This window comes from Podarcis vaucheri (genome assembly GCF_965113315.1).
Source record: "Podarcis vaucheri genome assembly, chromosome: 4".
NCBI classification, from domain to species: Eukaryota; Metazoa; Chordata; class Lepidosauria; order Squamata; family Lacertidae; genus Podarcis; species Podarcis vaucheri.
In genome coordinates, this window is record NC_138762.1 from 30,453,696 (window position 1) to 30,471,994 (window position 18,299).

At 38.8% G+C, this 18,299-nt stretch overlaps 1 protein-coding gene across 2 annotated transcripts in view; it reads left to right on the forward strand.

The window, feature by feature from the left end:
• The window catches only part of NBEA (neurobeachin), a 353,050-nt gene that overhangs the window by 50,412 nt on the left and 284,339 nt on the right, over window positions 1–18,299 (forward strand). For both annotated transcript variants that reach the window (XM_082221535.1, XM_082221536.1), the window contains exons 11-13: window positions 15,082–15,190; window positions 16,405–16,557; window positions 17,789–17,957. In XM_082221535.1, the coding sequence (XP_082077661.1) occupies window positions 15,082–15,190; window positions 16,405–16,557; window positions 17,789–17,957 (431 nt within the window). The remainder of the gene's footprint in view (window positions 1–15,081; window positions 15,191–16,404; window positions 16,558–17,788; window positions 17,958–18,299) is intronic.

Here is an 18,299-nt window from a genome sequence, read left to right on the forward strand (position 1 = left end):
TCGGATGATGATAAAGAAGTACAAAAGGATAGAGGAAAATGCCATTCTAGTCCAATAGTTCACTTGAGCATCTACCACCAATCATCTTTCCCAGAAAATGAAAGAGTGGAGATCTGGTTTAAAGTCTGAAGCCTCCAGCTCTTTCTTCCATTTCATTATAGCTTTGATTTATTGGGAAGAAGAGATTCTGGTTGATTCTGTTTTGTCTCCCCTTAGTCGAACATGGATCGGCTTGAAGGAAGGTGGCTGCTAAGCCACCCACTTCCATGCCTGACAGATCATTACAACTGTTTCTTTCATCTCTTCATATTTATTGACCTTGGAGAGAGAGAACCAATACTGGCAAATCTCTCCATTCAGTTACCAAGTACCTAATGCTGATACTTTCACAGAATGAGATACCTTCAAAGTTAGTATCTCTCTTCCCTCAAGGATGAAGAGAACAGTGTGAAAAGAGGTGTCTTATTCAGTCTGCTGCTACTGCTTCAGTGAGCTGAGTAAAATCACTGCCAAGGTGTGAAGCAAAAAGCATAGAAACCTGAACCTTTAGGAGAAAAGACTAAATATATGGAGCAATTGACTCTGCTTTCCTTTCTTCGGGGTGATTTGCTTTAAAAAGTTTGCTTTGCAATAATCAGGCATTTGAAAGTATTCACAAAATGTATGGATCTTTTCGAGATCAACTTAACCTTACGTTACCTGCACTCAGGGCACCAACGCTTTTGACTGTAAATCTACTGAAGAGAAGATTTTGTACCTCTTTTGGGTGTGAGTCAGCCTAACTTAATTCTGTCCCATTGATTTAGTGAGATTTACCAGGAGTTTTCGCATTTGGGCTGGTCATCTAAAACCATGTCCACTATGATGCACGTCTGAAACATAGTGCAATCTCATTGTGTGAGAACTGGGTAGGATGATATTCTGGGTAGCACAAAAACAAGCCCTGTCTCCAGCTGGGAGGTAGAGGAAGTGCACTGAGGGCTTTAACTCTGTATTTCTTTGGGTGTTTGTACTGTGGATACAAACTGATATACATCCAGTTCTGAGCTGGAGCAGGAAGGAAGAAACATACTTTGCCTCTGCAGTTATTGGGTGCTCAAAGCTCCAGGGTTCAGAGAGAAGCTGGGACACATCAATCAAATTTATTAGGGAACCAAGTGTAGGTTATAGCCAAAGGTGGGTGGAACTACCCAAGCAGTACAGTACAAAGGCATATATTCACAGAAATAAAAGTTCTTAAAAGGAACAGTTGTTGTCACATGCTTTCCTGTGTTGGGATAATTTTATAGCACCCTGGGGAAAATTATGCTCTCCAGAAGGGATGGGGATAAATGGATGATATGGATACCTGTTTGAGAGATTTCTACACCAAATACATTCCTTTAATTAGGAATGCTTTTGAAATGCTACAATATTTTCTCCCTAATAAAAGTGCTTTTAGGAGATTGTGTGCTATAACCAGAGAGCTGAAGAAACAGATTATCCTTTGAAATAGTAAAAGATGTTAGAGATGTGAATTTTTCCTTCCAAAATTATTGAAAATATATTAATAAGAGAAGTGGGAGACAGAATGGTGCAGAACTGCTACGGAAACTAATAGACTAGAGTATTTATATTATAAATAGTACAATCCTGTGAACATTTGTTCAAAAGTTCTACCATGTTCAGTGGGGTGTACTCATTAGTAAGTATGAAAACATTCAGACTTTTATATGGACAAGATCTTTAGCAATTGCAAAAAAATTAGTTCAGTGGACCCTGACATGGTGTGCTATCTCATGATCCTGCATCCCCTATTTTTTCCAATCTCTTTATGGTCCTCTGAATTATTGATTGTGCTCACTCTTTCCCGTTTGAGGCATTCTTTGATAACTTTGGCAGATCTGTTAAGACAGTTGAAATCTTCTTCCCTGTAATTTCCACCCATGGCTTCTAGCCCTACCCTCTGGAACAAGAGAGAACAACTCTGTTCCATCTTTTGTGTGACAGCTCTTCAGATATTTGAAGACTTCTGTACCTTTAGTATTCTGCTGTCCTGGTGACATACCCAACTCTTTAAACCATTGGTTTCTAGACCTCTCACTGTTGGTGTAATTTATAAAAATGGGTGAAATTGCACTAAGTGCTCTGGCCATGTCTTGAGGAGCCCATCTCTTACGTCTGGCTTCTGTTTAGAGAAAGCTGCACTTGGTGGTTAGAAACAGTCCAAAGCTCATTTTTATTTTCACAGCCTTTCCTAGCATGATTACTTTACTCAGATTCCAAATCACTGAGGTATTTTTAATTGTGATTTGGACACTGTGCTCCTGTCAATGAAGCCTTAGTTTGCATTCATTTTTAAGCACCTACTTCATATTACTGACTTGTGACAATTATGATCAACTAGGACACCTAGATATTTCCACATTCACTGATGCCAAACTTGATCTTCCCCACTACCTTTTACCTTTACCTCCCCATCATACATTTGTGCCTTTGATTCTTGATATCTAAATGCAGGACTTTACATTTTTCTTTGTTGAATTTCACCTTACGTGTCCACCTTACATGTCCATACCCTCTTGATTCTTTCTTTTATGGTGTTTGTATCATTTGTAGCTTTGTATCATTTGCAGATTTGATAAGGATCCCATTGGCTTCTTTGTAGAAATAATTTTTAAAGATGTTGAACAGCACAGGGCCTAAGGCAGATTCTTGTGGCACTCCACTTGATATTTCCATCTAGGATGATGCTGAACTATTAACACACAGTTGTTGTGTACAGCTGTTCAACTAGTTGACTGTTCACCTAGCAGTAGTAGTATCTCGCTTGTGTTTACCAGCTTGTCAGCAAGGGACATAGAAACGTTTGTCAAATTATTTGCTGACATAGTGATATACTATGTCTGCAGTGTTCCCATGATCTAGAAATTCTATTTTAAAAATATATGGTTGATTTGATGTCATGTGAAAATTCCATATTATTTTTGAAGCTATTCATAGACCAATTGCTCAATAATTTGGAGTGAATAGAAAAACATTAAATTTTGAAAAAGGCAGTATCTCAAGGTTGATACTGATTTTCTAGGTTCATTTCAGTCTGTTTGGTGGCCGGGTTTTAAACTCTGCTAGATTTGAAATATTTACGCTTTGAATGGGACTATTTTCCTATTGGTTCTAAGGGATGCAGGTGGCACTGTGGTCTAAACCACTGAGCCTCTTGGGCTTGCCGATCAGAAGGTCAGTGGTTCGAGTCCCCACGACGGGGTGAGCTCCCGTTGCTCTGTCCCAGCTCCTGCCAACTTAGCAGTTAGAAAGTACACCTATGGAAGTAGCTAAATAGGTACCACTGTGGCAGGAAGGTAAATGGCGTTTCTGTGCATTCTGGTTTCTGCCATGGTGTTCCGTTGCACCAGAAGTGGTTTAGTCATGCTGGCCACATGAACCCGGAAAGCTGCCTGTGGACAAATGCCAGTTCTCTCGGCCTGAAGCGAGATGAGTGCCGCAACCCCATAGTCAACTTTGACTGGACTTAACCATCCAGGGGTCCTTTACCTTTTTACTTTTACCTATTGATTCTTCTGAATCTGTCAGTGGTTTTTGATTCAATCACTAGTAGTATCATTCTCCAGTGTGTGTCTGGGACTTGGGGGCACTGTTATGGTGGCCTAATATAGGTTCCAAAAACTGCTGCTTGACACCAAGATCTCTGGCTTTATGGCATGACACAGGGTTTCATTGGGAGATAGATATTTTTAAAATATCTGCATGAAACTTCTCAAGTAGATTATCAGGACATTTGGAGTCTGATGTGATCAGTATGCTATTACCCAACTGTTTCTCTCCTTTCCATCTCAGACTAGAGAAGCCATGAAAGTTATGAACTGGTGTTTGAAATTGTTGATATACTGGCCACTTCCTATCACATAAGCCTGTGTACTCTCATTGATCATTTAGAGATCATCTGCCGTTTTGTTGGCAGCCACAAATGATAGGGGGCTCTCATTTGCTGCTTTTAGTCTTTAGAATTATTTGTTCAAGGAGATCCACTAGGCCACTGGCCTAGGGGTTTCTAATTGTTTGATTAATCTCAGAGCTAGAAGGGTTAGGCAGCATTTGCTGTTTATAAGAGAGGATTAGCAAATTAGCTGATGAATACGTTGTTTTCCAAGTACAGGTAAACAGTCATAACTAAAATAACCTAGCCTTCAGTTAGCCTTCATGTATCAGTTCAGAGAAGGCAGCTAAGAGGTGGGGTGGGACTTGGAACATTTTAAAATTCAAATTCTGGGAGGAATGGTGGGGGTCATTACATTTCTTTTCCAAATGATCCACTTTTGATTAATAATAGATGACCAGTGTTGGAATCTTTACTAGGCGACATACAGTGTTTTGACATTTGCTATTTATGTATGAGTCTGAGATATCAAATATACCAAATACCAACATAGTACAGTGGTGCCCCGCAAGACGAATGCCCCGCAAGACGGAAAACCCACTAGACGAAAGGGTTTTCCGTTTTTTAGCTGCTTCGCAAGACGATTTTCCCTATGGGCTTGCTTTGCAAGACGAAAACGTCTTGCAAGTGTTCCGATTTTTTTTCCGCTTCCCCCCCTTTTTCTAAACCGCTAAGCCACTAATAGCTTTTTAGCCGCTAATCCACTAATCTTTTAATAGCCGCTAAGCCTTTATTAGCCGCTAAACCGCTAATAGCGCTAATCCGCTAAGCCGCTAATAGGGTTGCTTCGCAAGACGAAAAAACCGCTAGACGAAGAGACTCGCGGAACGGATTAATTTCATCTTGCGAGGCACCACTGTATTAATTTTTTGGGAATGTTGCTGTAGTTTTTCAGGTCTTGAATAATTGTTATTTTACTTCTCTGAGTGTTGGAGGGACGATGATTTACTAATTTATATACCACTTAATGCCAAAAAAGAGTTCCACTAAGGTTATAATCGTAAGGCCATCATATTAAATAAGGTTCACTTCTGAGTGCATTGCATTGTTAGTCATGCTGAAATCAGTCATTCTGATTTCAATGGGTTTATACTGACTATCACCCCAAATTTGTAGGGAAAGAATAAGAACAAAAGATGCCCTCAGTGTATTATTATGATGGTCAAGTTGCAAGGAGCACCACATTGCAAAAGCAGATAGATGCCAGTTTGTGCTGCATTGGAACTCAATGTTTATCACTAATGTTTTGTAACGGAATCATTGCTGTATACTAGTATCATAACTATCAGCCTATTGGTCTTAACAAAGTTCATCAGAAGAATTGCCGATTAAAATCCAGAATTTCTTCAACTAGATATTTTATTCATACTATTTGGCGTATTTTCCAATATGTTGTTTACATGTAGTATAGATTGCGATCAGATTTCAAAATCACTTTCTTACTATAGAGTTGGATTTATGTAACAGAAATGTAAAGTCAAAGGTTGTCTCCCTAAACTATTATTATTTTGTTGATCTAATTAACTAGGAGTCTATTACAATCAGGGACAGCTCCATAGGTAGAACATGGCAGTAGATTTAGGACTTCATTAAAGTGTAAGTAGTTAGTTAGTTGTTATGGTTACTGTGACATTTGGAAATTCTGCCTCAGGTACCAAAAGATCCTTGTTAAGCCCTGGGCAGAACTGTTCCTAGTTCTGAATTTTTGTTTTTGTAATGAGCTAGCAAATTAGTAAGGACCACTTTATGCTGCTTTTTTAAAAAACAATGTAACATTGGTGAGTCCTGTAAGAATTCATCTTGAACTGTGTCCAAACTGTTATTTCCCCCAATAACTCTTCCTGCCAAAGAAGGTTAAATATACTTTTTGTTGACAACTAAACAGTATAATTTGTAACAACATTTGTTGTGAGTCGAGGACTCTTCCAGGAAGCAGAATGAGGCGCAGAGGCTGCCGTGGCTGCTTGAATGTGGCTAAACCCCGCCCCCAGGCCAAGCCTATTGGCTGGCCCGCTGCAGGGCGGGGTGGCAGCCGGGGAGATGATGCAGGGGGCCGAACATGCCCCCCTGCCAACGCGGGAATGGTTCCCACTGACAACGCCTCCCCTCTGGGAAGAAGAGAGGCTTTCTCACCCAAGGAAAAATGTGAATATACTCTTCTTCTCTGTTTTGGCAATCACTCGTAGCTGAGTAAGATTGTTCCATAAACACGGTTTTAACAATGAGTCTGTAAGTGACTCTGGAGGCCAATTCTGGATCCACACGTCCTTCTACAGTGGGGCCATTGGTTTCTGAGCAGGAGTTGATCACGGTGTGGATTGGCCAAGCGTGCCTTCCTCTTAGCACGTTTCTCCCTTGCGTCCTGAGTTCTAGTGTCTTCAAAGCCCATGACACCTTTGGTAAAGGCAGTTACCCAACTGGAGCGCTTGCAGGCCAGTGTTTCCCAGTTGTCAGTGTTCATACTACATTCACAGCTTCACTCACAAGGGCCCACTCACCATGGCAAGGTGATGATTCAGCGAGTGGGTGTGAACATACCTCTTCGAAACACATACCACTTTGAAAATATGGAGGATTTTGCAAATCGATATGCTTGTAGACATTCTGTCCTATATTTCATACTGACTTAGCAGACTGATAGTGATTTTAGTAAAACTCCAACCTTGCAATGGCAGTCCATTTTGGAATCAGCAGTTGTGTGTTAGTTGCCTAGATAAAATCATTGATGGAATACTGCCTCTAAAATTGAGTATTCCATTCCAGCCCCTCTTCTGTCATTCTTGCAACATGTTCCCTCATCCCTACCCACTCAAAGCTCCTCCTACATTCTCCATTTCATCTCTACTCCCCTACCAGCAATTATAGAGACAGTATACATCTGAATAACAGCTGCTGGGAACAAGCAGCACTTGATCACTCTTGTCAGCACGCACTGCTTGTAAACTTTCAGGAGGCATTTGCTAGGCAACATTGAAAGGAGAATGTTGAACTGATGGAGACTAGGGACTTGCGCAGTGACTTAACTAAGTACAAGGTAAATATGCTACTTGAAACACTGTCACACTATGTCACTGTTGACAGAGAGCCTTCTTTGCTAGTCCCTTGCTTTCCAAGCAAAATTTCCTTTACAGAGAACATAAAAACATATGGCAGAGACTAACAAGTGATAGAGGTCTCCTCCTTGTCCATATCTTTCAGGCATAGATAGTCCTAGACAAATTCAGGAGCATCAATGTTTAAGTGAGTCCCCCAAGACCTCTCCTGTTGTCGGTAGGGATGGGTGAATCTATCCCTTTTGATTTATCTCAGTTTCTCATTTTTCCAAGCTTAAGTTCAGTTTTCCACATTCCACATTCACTTCAGTTTGCGATTTAAAAAAACAAAAAAAACCTCATGAAAAATAATCAGCTTTGCAGTGCAAATCTCTCCTAATATACACATTTTTCTATGAAAATCTATCCTAATATTTTCACTTAATATATCTATTTTTATGCACACTTCACCCTTGCAAATACCTTTTTGTACACATTACTGTACTTGACTGAAGAACTGTATCACAGAATTCAGACGCAGGCAAATTTTGAAGGATGGCTGTGTTTTGGTTCCTGTACTTATTGTTTTGGAAAGTGCAAATTAGGTAGGTTCTCCTGGAAATATGAACTGAATGGAATTTCTTCCCGTTCCCTAGTTATCAGTAGTCCTTCCTGTTGCCTGTCTTTGCCACGGCACAAGGTCAAGTTTGCTTTGCAGGGGACTGAAAGGGAGAGTTTCAATTTTTCTTCAAATTGTGCAAGTACTTGGACAATCCAACTAATTACTGGACAAACTGTGGGGTGGGCTGTGGAGATGGTTGCCTATCACAATTATTGATAAATTTGTATATCGACCATTGCTTTGCTCATATATTATCTTTACAGATATACTATTGTGTTCTAGATAGGACATGGTATAGAGGAGATATAGGATTGGGCTGAAGTATCCTTTATATTTGCCTTTGTATCTAGGGGAGTTGGAAATAGGAAACAATGGAGAGAAATTTTGTATGGCAGTGCACAGAATTTTGCAAGTTTAATGTGAACCCTGCAGCAGTCCGATGCAGTTTAGTTTCTGGTAAGTTAAATTCTGTTTGGAAAAAAAAAAATCATCTTGGAAGATGACTTTCTTACAAATGTTCTTCCTCTGTTCAATATTTCAAAAGCTATTCATGGAATAAATTAGGTATTGAAATCATGAAAGCTATTTTGTTTGGAATGGCCAACATAGTAAGTATTAAGTTGTGCTGGGAGCCATTTTAGGATTGAAGATGGAGTATAAATACTTATAAGAAAATTAGTAGGATTTTATATAGTGCAGGACCAGCGTTTTGATGTATGGCTCTCCTAGAACACTAGTCAGATCTTACTTTACTAGTGTTTTGCAGAAGGTTTCACTTGCTAGTAAGTACTAGGAGAGCATTAGTGTCACTCAGGAGAAACCATTTTCTTCAAGCATTATAAAGTATATATATCCAGGAATAAGTCCTAGATAGAGGGCCAGACCTCAGTTGTAAAGCACCTGTTATGTGAAGGAGCTTGGGTCCAACCCCAGTATTTCCAGGCAGGGCTTGGAAACACTTATTTCTGAAATCCCGGAAAGCTGCTGGCAGCCTAGAGAAGTCATTATTGAGCTAGATGGACCAGTGCGCCCTTCACTTCCACTCAGCCTAACCCACCTCACAGGGCTGCTGTGGGGATTACTTGAGGAAGGGAAGAGCCATATACACCACCTTGAGCTCCTTAGAGGAGAAGGTGGGCTATCAGTGCAACAAATAAATACATATAATGTAAATAAACATAAAGACACCTGTTTTCATGGGGGGGGGCGGAGGTCATGTAACTTTGTGAAGACCTTTTCGACAATTATTAATAGCCACTTAGGATTTATGATGAAGCCTTTGGGATGTTGTTTTTTGTAAAAAGCTGTAATAGGCAATTAGGATTCATAATAAACACTTTGCTCCAAAAAAAAAACAAACCCCTCAATTTTTTTTCCACAAAAAAATGCATCTCAAGCATATTGTCAACAGCAGGCAGTTGTCTGAAAGGACCAGTGATTATAAGGCAGCTTATAGGAACAGGTTTACCCAGCAGAATGGAGGCATTAGAGCAGCCTCCCAGCCCTTCTTCTGCTTTTTGGTAGGGTTAAAGTGGAGGCAAGGTCAGGGCTGTGCTTCCACTGGTGTTTCTGAATAGTTGTGGCCTCATTGTTAGATTATCATCCTTAGATGGTTTCAGATGTTACTTGCTTTTGCTTTTCATTTCTTTGTAGAACTCCTCCCCTTTCCCCCAGTTTTCATCTATTATTTTTTTAATAAACAGATCTTTACTCTGTTCAGTGCTAAATGGTAATGAATCTGAACTAAAGTTGAATATGAATTGATATTATTTTATTAGGGGTCCTTGGAGATGGAAAAATAATACTATATGCTTCATTTTGACATATTTCAGATAAATCAATTAGGTCTGAAGGGCACTTCACTTTTATTTTGGTATATCAGGATGTTAAGGCTTTCCAGGTTTTTTAAAAATGACATTTTAATATAAACTGTACAAATATAAGGAGAGAAATACGAAGAAACAAAATTAATTTGATAACAATTACTAAAAGAAAAATAAATAAAAGAGAAAAGAAGCAATCTTTAGCTTTAAACCAGAGAAAAAAGTGAACATGTCATTCCCTAAAGAGAGAGAGAGAGAGAGAGAGAGATGGATATAGATATATATGCCAGTTCTTTACAAACTTATTCTCAAACATTATATTTTCTCCAGTGTGGCTATAATTTTATTTATAACAGTAGTATTCCAAACTCGTAACAAAAATCAGTAAGGAAGAAGAACCATTTCTTCCCAATACTTGGCTTTTGACATTTTTGCTGGGATCAAAAGAATAGAAACCATTTCAAGGTCCACATTTTCATCACCTCCCTTCAAGTAATATAAAAGGATATTTACTGGATCCATTGGTAACACATAACCGGTTATTTGTTTGCTGTATCTCAATATTTGAATATTATGACATTTCAATAGAATATGGAGGTAGATTGCATGTGCCATCTCCCAATCTCCAGCAAAGTTGTTTCTGATTTTGACGGTGTAGGAGAAAATCTCTATGTGATGTAAAGCTATAAAATTATTAATACATATGTACATAAATATTTCCTCTGTTTTATAACAGCTTTTGATATTTCGTGCAATGCATAAATAACTTATGAAATTCACTCTGACTTTGTCAGATGAGTCATAGATGGTAGATTCTTCAATCAGCCACTATTAGTTCTGACAAAAAAAAAAATTGAATCCATGTTCTGAACAGTGTATTTGGAGTACCCTATGCGGGAGATGAATAGGGGTATGCTCTGTACCAGAATGGGCAGGACTAGAATGCACCTTAGTCAGATCCATCAAGACAATTCTCTGCCTTCACTTTAATTTGTGTTTCTCAGCTTTAAATGTTTGTTTTACAGGACTGTTTACTGATTAAGGAAATTTTAATTGATTCTGTTGAGTTAGTCCATTAGTTTGATTTACAAGTTTTCATGAACTTGTATACGTGAATGTTGTTAAGAGGTGCTGCACCTGTACATAGAGGTTTTATTGTTGACCGTTGTAGCTTTTAAAGAACATATAAACTAGCTCATAACAGAGTTACACTTGATTTAACGTCCCAACAATAGAAAGCCAGATACATCCGAGATTATTCCTTCTCTGTCCATCCTCAAGGCACCATGTTCTAAGGGTTGCATGCCCTTGTCGGGTTTCTCTCCTTCTGTTCCATGAAACTGAGGGTCCCCTTCTTCACCAGCATCTGCAAAGAGTTCGTTCAATGCTGGTGCCCATCCTGCTTTTGCTGCCTTGCTCATCTCCTTTAGCTATCAGCAATGCAGACTGAGCCTGGCATAAGGTGCCAGTGACCTGACTGTAAATTAGTCTGCTGATGAGATTGCCAGTTAGACACTTCTGCTGTGTCTAGAAGTGATACTGATTGGGCTGGTACGAAACACCTCTGACCACTTTGCTTCTGGTGGCTGTTTCAGGCTTTTCACATTGCAAAAAGGCAGGTGCCACAAATGTGCCTACATGTGCATATGTATTTAACACTGACTCATGGGTTGATAATTCCTGACTGAGTACAAAATTCAATCAATCAGATTGATCAATTAGCATTGCAGCCTTATTAACTACTAATACCTGTTCTTATGGATTATGTTTCCGTACACAGTTTGGGATTCCACATTTATGGTAGAGAATGCAATAAACAATTTAATGCTCTTATGACTTGACAAAGATTTACATAGCCGATTCGTGTCTTGTTTTTAAATCTTGTGTAGATAATGAAATAGGTTGATTCAGTTTCATGTGTAGCAGAGATGTGTTGATTAAGAAGATTTTGAGAATGTCATAGCAACAAATATGATGATATAAAGGATTGATATAGTTGGGCATGCACTATTGGTTTGCACAATTAAATGTGTTGTATACTGCCTGAAGACCACAGCTGGATAGGTGGTATAAAAGTATAACAATTGAGTAAAATATTAGGGGCTCCCCCTCTCCTCGCCCCACTTGCCAAGCCTTCTGCCATTTCCTCATATTAAGCCCTTGGAGCTTGCTCTTCCCACCACATAAACTACTAAGTTTGTTTTTCACCCCACCCCATTTCTGAAGCCACTTTTCTCTTCTAATCTGCAGCGCCACTTTGCACTCCTATTATCACTTTTACTCCTTGTCCATGCCTCCTCCCCCATGGTGACCTCCTTCATCTCCCTCCTCCCATGAATCATAATGACTAATCACCCTTTTGACCCTCACTCGCTTTCCTCCTTCCACTCTCTTCCATAGTTTTCTCAATTCTTCTTTGCACACAGATCACCCCCCGCATTTCCATGCTCCCCCCTTTCTCCTGTTCTGCAGCACAACCCCATGCTGATATATGTTACCGTGTCTTTAGGATAAGAAGAATCTTAAGAGCAAGGCTTTCAATTAATTTCAGTTAGAGAAAGTTCAGTTCAGTTTATGGATATAGTACATATATGGGCATTTACTTGTTAATAAAGTATTTCTTCTAAATTACTGTTGAATCTGGGACTTCATGTTGAAGATAATACATGGTACCAAGAATGAAATACATTGGGGGAAGGTACAATGGAACATCTGAGAGCTCCACATCCTTTATCTCTCTCACATGAGGCAGCTGAAGAATGGGAGAGGGAGACTTTTTCCCCTTTCAGTGCCCCTCAGTTTGAGTAAAATGGGGGCGGATTGACATTGAATTGAAAATGGTGGTTTTTAAAATGGCAGAGGTTTGAGCAAAGCAGGGGACAGTGAGGGGTTGATTTAAAAAAGAAAGAAAAAGAAAACCGGTTTTAACAATGTGAAATATCAGCGAATGGGACAGTGCAGGTGCTAATGCATATCCCCTTTCCCGACTCCCTTCTCTCTGCACTCAGGTGTTGTTTTAAACTGCCACTTCCCCCTGCTCACTCTACACAAACCTCTGCCATTCATTTTTTAACCAGAAACCATTGGATTTGTTTAATTTTCTCAAACGTTTCCATTTTTACTCACGGAGCAGGGCTTTGTAGCCCACAGTGCTCTCTCAAAAGCTGATGTTTATGGTCAGTGGAGCCCATTTGCAATAGTGGAGCATGTGGTGCAGTGGGCTGTTGATGGAAAGTTGACAGAAATCCCATACACACCACTCTGTGACAAAAGTCCACTTCTGCTTGTGCAAGGGAAAGATAATTTGTTACAATAATATGGTTAACCTTTAAAACACGGCATTTCTTCAGAATATTCATAAAAGTAACCCTGTCTTTAGTCCAAATGTACTAGCATGGCACAAAGAATGGAAAAATAGGAATTGAAACTTTCCATCAATTTTATTTATTTGTTTGCTGTATGGTGATTGGGATTTGCATTGGTCAGTTAAGAGCTTGTATCTCATTGTTGCTTTAGCAAACACATGAATGAGATGAGATCTGGTGCACTATTGACTCATGCTTGATTTTTTGCTTTACCTAGTAAGCCTTTGAATCATTCAGTATATTTATGCTGGTGTGGCTCTTGTGTAACAACTATGTGGCGTTGCTTCTGTCAGTAGCTTTTGTATCATTATAAATGAGGTGTGGGTCAGTATAATTGGGTTGTGTTTTAATTGTCTGCTGTTGCAACTACTCAATATTTGGTTTTGAGAATAGAGGAAAGTATCTTAAGCATAGAATCATAGAGTTGGAAGGGACCCTGAGGATCATCTAGTCCAACCCCCCACAATGCAGGAATATTCGGCTGTCCCTTACAGGGATCAAACCTGCAACCTTGGTCTTATTAGCACCATGCTGTAACCAACTGAGCTATCCAGCTCACATAGCATGCTCAATTTAGATAATTAAAGAAGTATTATTGGGTAATATCAAAGTAAATCAAACTTGCAGTAGACCTATTTGAATCAGTAGACAAGTGTTTTCTGAGTATGACTAATATTGGATATACCTGTTGTTTCCTGTAGCAAACTGATCATTTTTTCATATTAGTATTTATTCATTTATTAAGAAATTTGCTAAATACATGCTCATTTAAAGGGAGCCTTAATGTTATTAAAATATTTATATCTGGCCTTTCTGTTAAAAAAACCCCTCAGTGTAGCTTACCACATTCATTAAAACAATGAAATGTCACATTTACCGTAGATTCCGCCGTATAAGACGACCTTTTAACCCCAGGAAAGAGGTTTAAAAGTCGGGGGTCGTCTTATACGCCGGGTATGGGTGGCGGGTGGCGGGCTCCGCGCCGGGAAAAAGACTGGGCTTATAAGACGAACCCCCAAATTGCAGCTGTCTAATATGCCCAGTCGCCTAATACGCCAGAATCTACGGTATTTTTAAATGACAGTTGACTTTGTCATTTGTTGTTGTTTAGTCATTTAGTCGTGTCCGACTCTTCATGATCCCATGGACCAGAGCACGCCAGGCCCTCCTGTCTTCCACTGCCTCCCGCAGTTTGGTCAGACTCATGTTTGTAGCTTCGAGAACACTGTCCAACCATCTCGTCCTCTGTCGTCCCCTTCTCCTTGTGCGTTCAATCTTTCCCAACATCAGGGTCTTTTCCAGGGAGTCTTCTCTTCTCATGAGGTGGCCAAAGTATTGGAGCCTCAGCTTCACGATCTGTCCTTCCAGTGAGCACTCAGGGCTGATTTCCTTAAGAATGGAGAGGTTAGATCTTCTTGCAGTCCATGGGACTCTCAAGAGTCTCCTCCAACACCTTAATTCAAAAGCATCAATTCTTCGGTGATCAGCCTTCTTTATGGTCCAGCTCTCACTTCCATACATCACTACTGGGAAAACCATAGCTTTAACTATACGGATGTGACCTTGTGTCGTTAGATGTGAACCATGATTTGTCCAAACTGTATTTTGCCTTCAAACCAGAATTGAAATCTCACTTCAAAATGTGGTTTCCAATTTGAGCTTTGGCAAATTTGGATATGACCATAAACTATAGTTTACCTCAACCAGAAATTGGAGCAGATGGGGGAGGAGAATGCAAACCATGGTCATTACATGTAAACTTAGCCAGAGAGTACTTAGAAGCTGACAGATTTTCCTTCATCTTTATGACAGGCCTTCAGTTTCTCCTTTCCTACCTATAAGGATGGTACTGATTTTTATTTGGCATCATTTGAGTTGTCAAGCCTTGATCATCATTAGAATGTGTCAGTACTACTCGTGATATTACACAGTGTTGTCTTGCACTCATAAGTAGGACTCTTCCGTAGCCAAAAGAAAAGCATTTAGACAATCACATTTTGTTTGTTTGGATGTCCTGCAAGATGATGCACTTGGGCAGAGTCCAGTCAACTCAAGTCCTATCAAGGCTTCCTTCTGATTATCTATAATTTGTTAATCATGTAAACCTTAAACGGTCCTTGACAAATAAGGGATTGACCCAGATGAGCTCTGTGTTTTGAGCATGATTGTAATGTGTCAGTATTTAAAAATATTCAGAGGAATGTAATTTGCAAGTGTTTTTTTCTGCTTATAGGATTTAACAGCACTAAAAACTAAATCTGGAACACTTTCAGTCTAATTTGTGCCTGTACTTTATATGCAGTGCTACCCTCTTGGCTTTCTTGGTGGAACTTCTTAAGAGTTCAGTTGCCATGCAAGAACAAATGCTGGGTGGAAAAGGATTCCTAGTTATTGGCTATCTCCTTGAAAAGGTAAGTTGTATTAATATTATTTTAATAATATTTTACCCAGAACAGATTGAAATTAAACAAATGCGCCACAAACTCCACCATAATTGTTGTATGCAAATGATTTCATATTGGGCTGGTATATATTGAGCACATTTAGTCACTTAGCCATCAGCTTACTGAAGACTTGAACTCCAAGTTGGCATCTTGTTACATGTGGTTTAGGTCTCTTTATGCTGATGGTATTTTGTGTCTTGTAAGAATATTGCTGCTAAAAAAACCCCTTAAATTCATCTGTGAGGAACTAACATGGTTTTGTTTAAAATCTCCGTGTAAACACATCCTCAGTTGCACGAACACAGATAACTCTCATTTTTTAAAATCTGCTTTTAGGGAAGACTCTATTTTACTCTCTTTACTAAACCTGAAATGATGTGCTGGTTGTGCCAAGTGCTACCAGACTTTTTGTTTCTGTTGTTGTTAGGTACTTGCTTCTTTTAAAAAATTCTGTCCCATTGGTCTCAAAATAAGGGCAGCTCTAGGGCTGGCATACATTTTTGCCTCTTCTGAGGATGTTTCAGGGGAGCAATGGAACTGCAGATATAAGACCTCCCCTGATCCATTCCTACATATCTGTTTTACATCAGCTGCTTCTGGGGCAGTGACATTGGAGCAGTGATAGTGGTGAAATTTTACATTTCTGCATTGAGGAAACCTTTAGTGGCAGATCTCCTTCTCCACCTTTGAGAGGGAGGTCTACGAGCGGAGAAGGAAGGCATCGTCCAATTGCCTCTCATCTGTCCTCAGGTGCCAGGGATTGCTATTTCATCCATTCCTTATGAATTGCTGGTCTAGAGGCACTGCATATTCAGAGAAATACTTTTGGGACTACTTGGTGCCAGCATTCTGAGTGGTTTAGTTAGTATTTGTTTGGTTTTATTTTGATATGTTTTGTGCTTAAATATTGTTGAATGATGAGTTACTGGTTTTCATTTCAGTAGTTTGCATATATTTGTCTAGCTGATGTGTTTCAGTGTAGATAACATATGAAGCCCTCAACATCTTTCAGCACAGATACAGAAGTGAATATGAACTGAAAACCTGAATTATAGCTGTCAACTTTTCCCTTTTCTTTCGAGGAATCCTATTTGGAATAAGGGAATTTCCCTTAAAAAAAGGGCAACGTTGACAGCTATGAATTATATTATTACATTATTTAATTATTGTAATTTCTTCAGTCATCCAGAGTTCATATAACAAGAGCTGTACTGGAACAGTTTTTATCTTTTGCAAAATATTTGGATGGCCTCTCACATGGAGCACCTTTATTAAAGCAATTATGTGATCATATCCTTTTCAACCCTGCTATTTGGATACATACTCCTGCAAAGGTCAGTGAATAGTGTGTTGTATAAAGTCCTTATTTACACTGTTGATTTATCAGTATAAGCATCACCAGTGTTAAAATAATCAAATGGGCTTCCACTGTGGCTCAATCTAAGTAGCAAAACAACAACAACAAAACTTATGTTTTGCAAAGTGTAATCCACCCTGATAATTTTATCGAAATGTGAAATATAAATTTATTAACAAACACACACTCCCTATATGAGAGAGATTATTCTATTATATATAGTATAAAAATCAGTAGCACATTAGTAACTTGGACTTGTTCTTTTTCTCATATAGAAATTTCAAAATTTCAAGACTACTTCTGAATAGTATAAAAAAGTGAAAATCTATAAATTCATTGCCCAAGATACCCTGAAGACTAAAATCCTTTTATTGTCTGAGCTTGTTTAGAAAGGGGCAGGGCTGCACATGACAACCCTACCCCTCATATCCCCATGTGTGTCAACTCCACCACTAATCTTTTCCACATTGAAGGTAACATCTGAAGCAAGATTTTTCATGTGTTTGGCTGAGAACACTTAAATTCCTCTTCAGAATTAGGAAGCCTGACACAGGACTCTCATTTGCTTGGAGGATTATAAGCATGCTCAGCCAGGCTTGCAAAACATCCCCCATCAAGCCTTTCTACTCAGTACAGCTCTCTCATTGGACAACAAGTACACCTCTGATGCAGTGCAGTGTGCTCTCACATTTCTCACTTAAGAAATTCTCAAAATAAGGAAGGAAAGAGCTGCTGTTTGAGCCAGATGTCTTAAGTTTGAAAATGTGAGAAGTAGCATGTAAAATAAATAAATACAGATGAGGGCTCTGGGTTTTTTTAAAAAAATTATCAGCATGACTGTACGTAAGTTAGCAAAATTTTGGCTGGATTTATTAGTGATTTAGTTTTTCTTAATAAAAGCAAGATCTGTGATACTTGCTAGGAAGAATAGATATATATGTATATGAACAACCAACCTCTTTCCCTCCCCCAAATCTTGTGAATTGCTACCATGCTTGTGTAATGATAACTTTAGGTTGAACTACAATCTGCAAAAGGTAACTTTTATAATCAATTATTTTATATAGTACACTTCTGAATTTCCCTAATGACTTATGACCATATAAATAGAAAAATGAAATGAGTTGATACATGATTTATTTACAGTGTAATCAAAATTAGAAATTAAATTTATTTATTCCATGTGTTCTTTTTATAATATTCTTCAGGTTCAGCTCTCGCTTTATACATACTTGTCTGCTGAATTCATTGGCACTGCTACAATCTACACTACGATACGTAGAGTAGGAACAGTATTACAGTTAATGCACACACTGAAATACTACTACTGGGTGGTTAATCCTGCGGATAGCAGTGGCATTACTCCTAAAGGTTTGGGTAAGCATAATGAACTTAGAAATGGTAGGGGTCTGTAAATAATTGTGTCAATATGTTCATTTACACTGCTAAAAATAGTTTTCTTATGAGTTGAACTCTGTAACTTCGTAGTAAAAAGCCTATTTTAAACTGATGTTCTCTTTTTGATTGATTGCGTAGGAAGCTTTTAATTAGCAGCACAAGGACAATTTGAATAAAGGGAAGTTTGGACATTTGTAATATGCGAAGTATTGTTTTGTGACATATGGTTTCTAAAGCTAATTTAGAGTGCATTAAATTATGAGAAGAAACTAAAACAGCAGGAACAGATTTAAGATGCAGATTTTAAATACTAGTACAGTA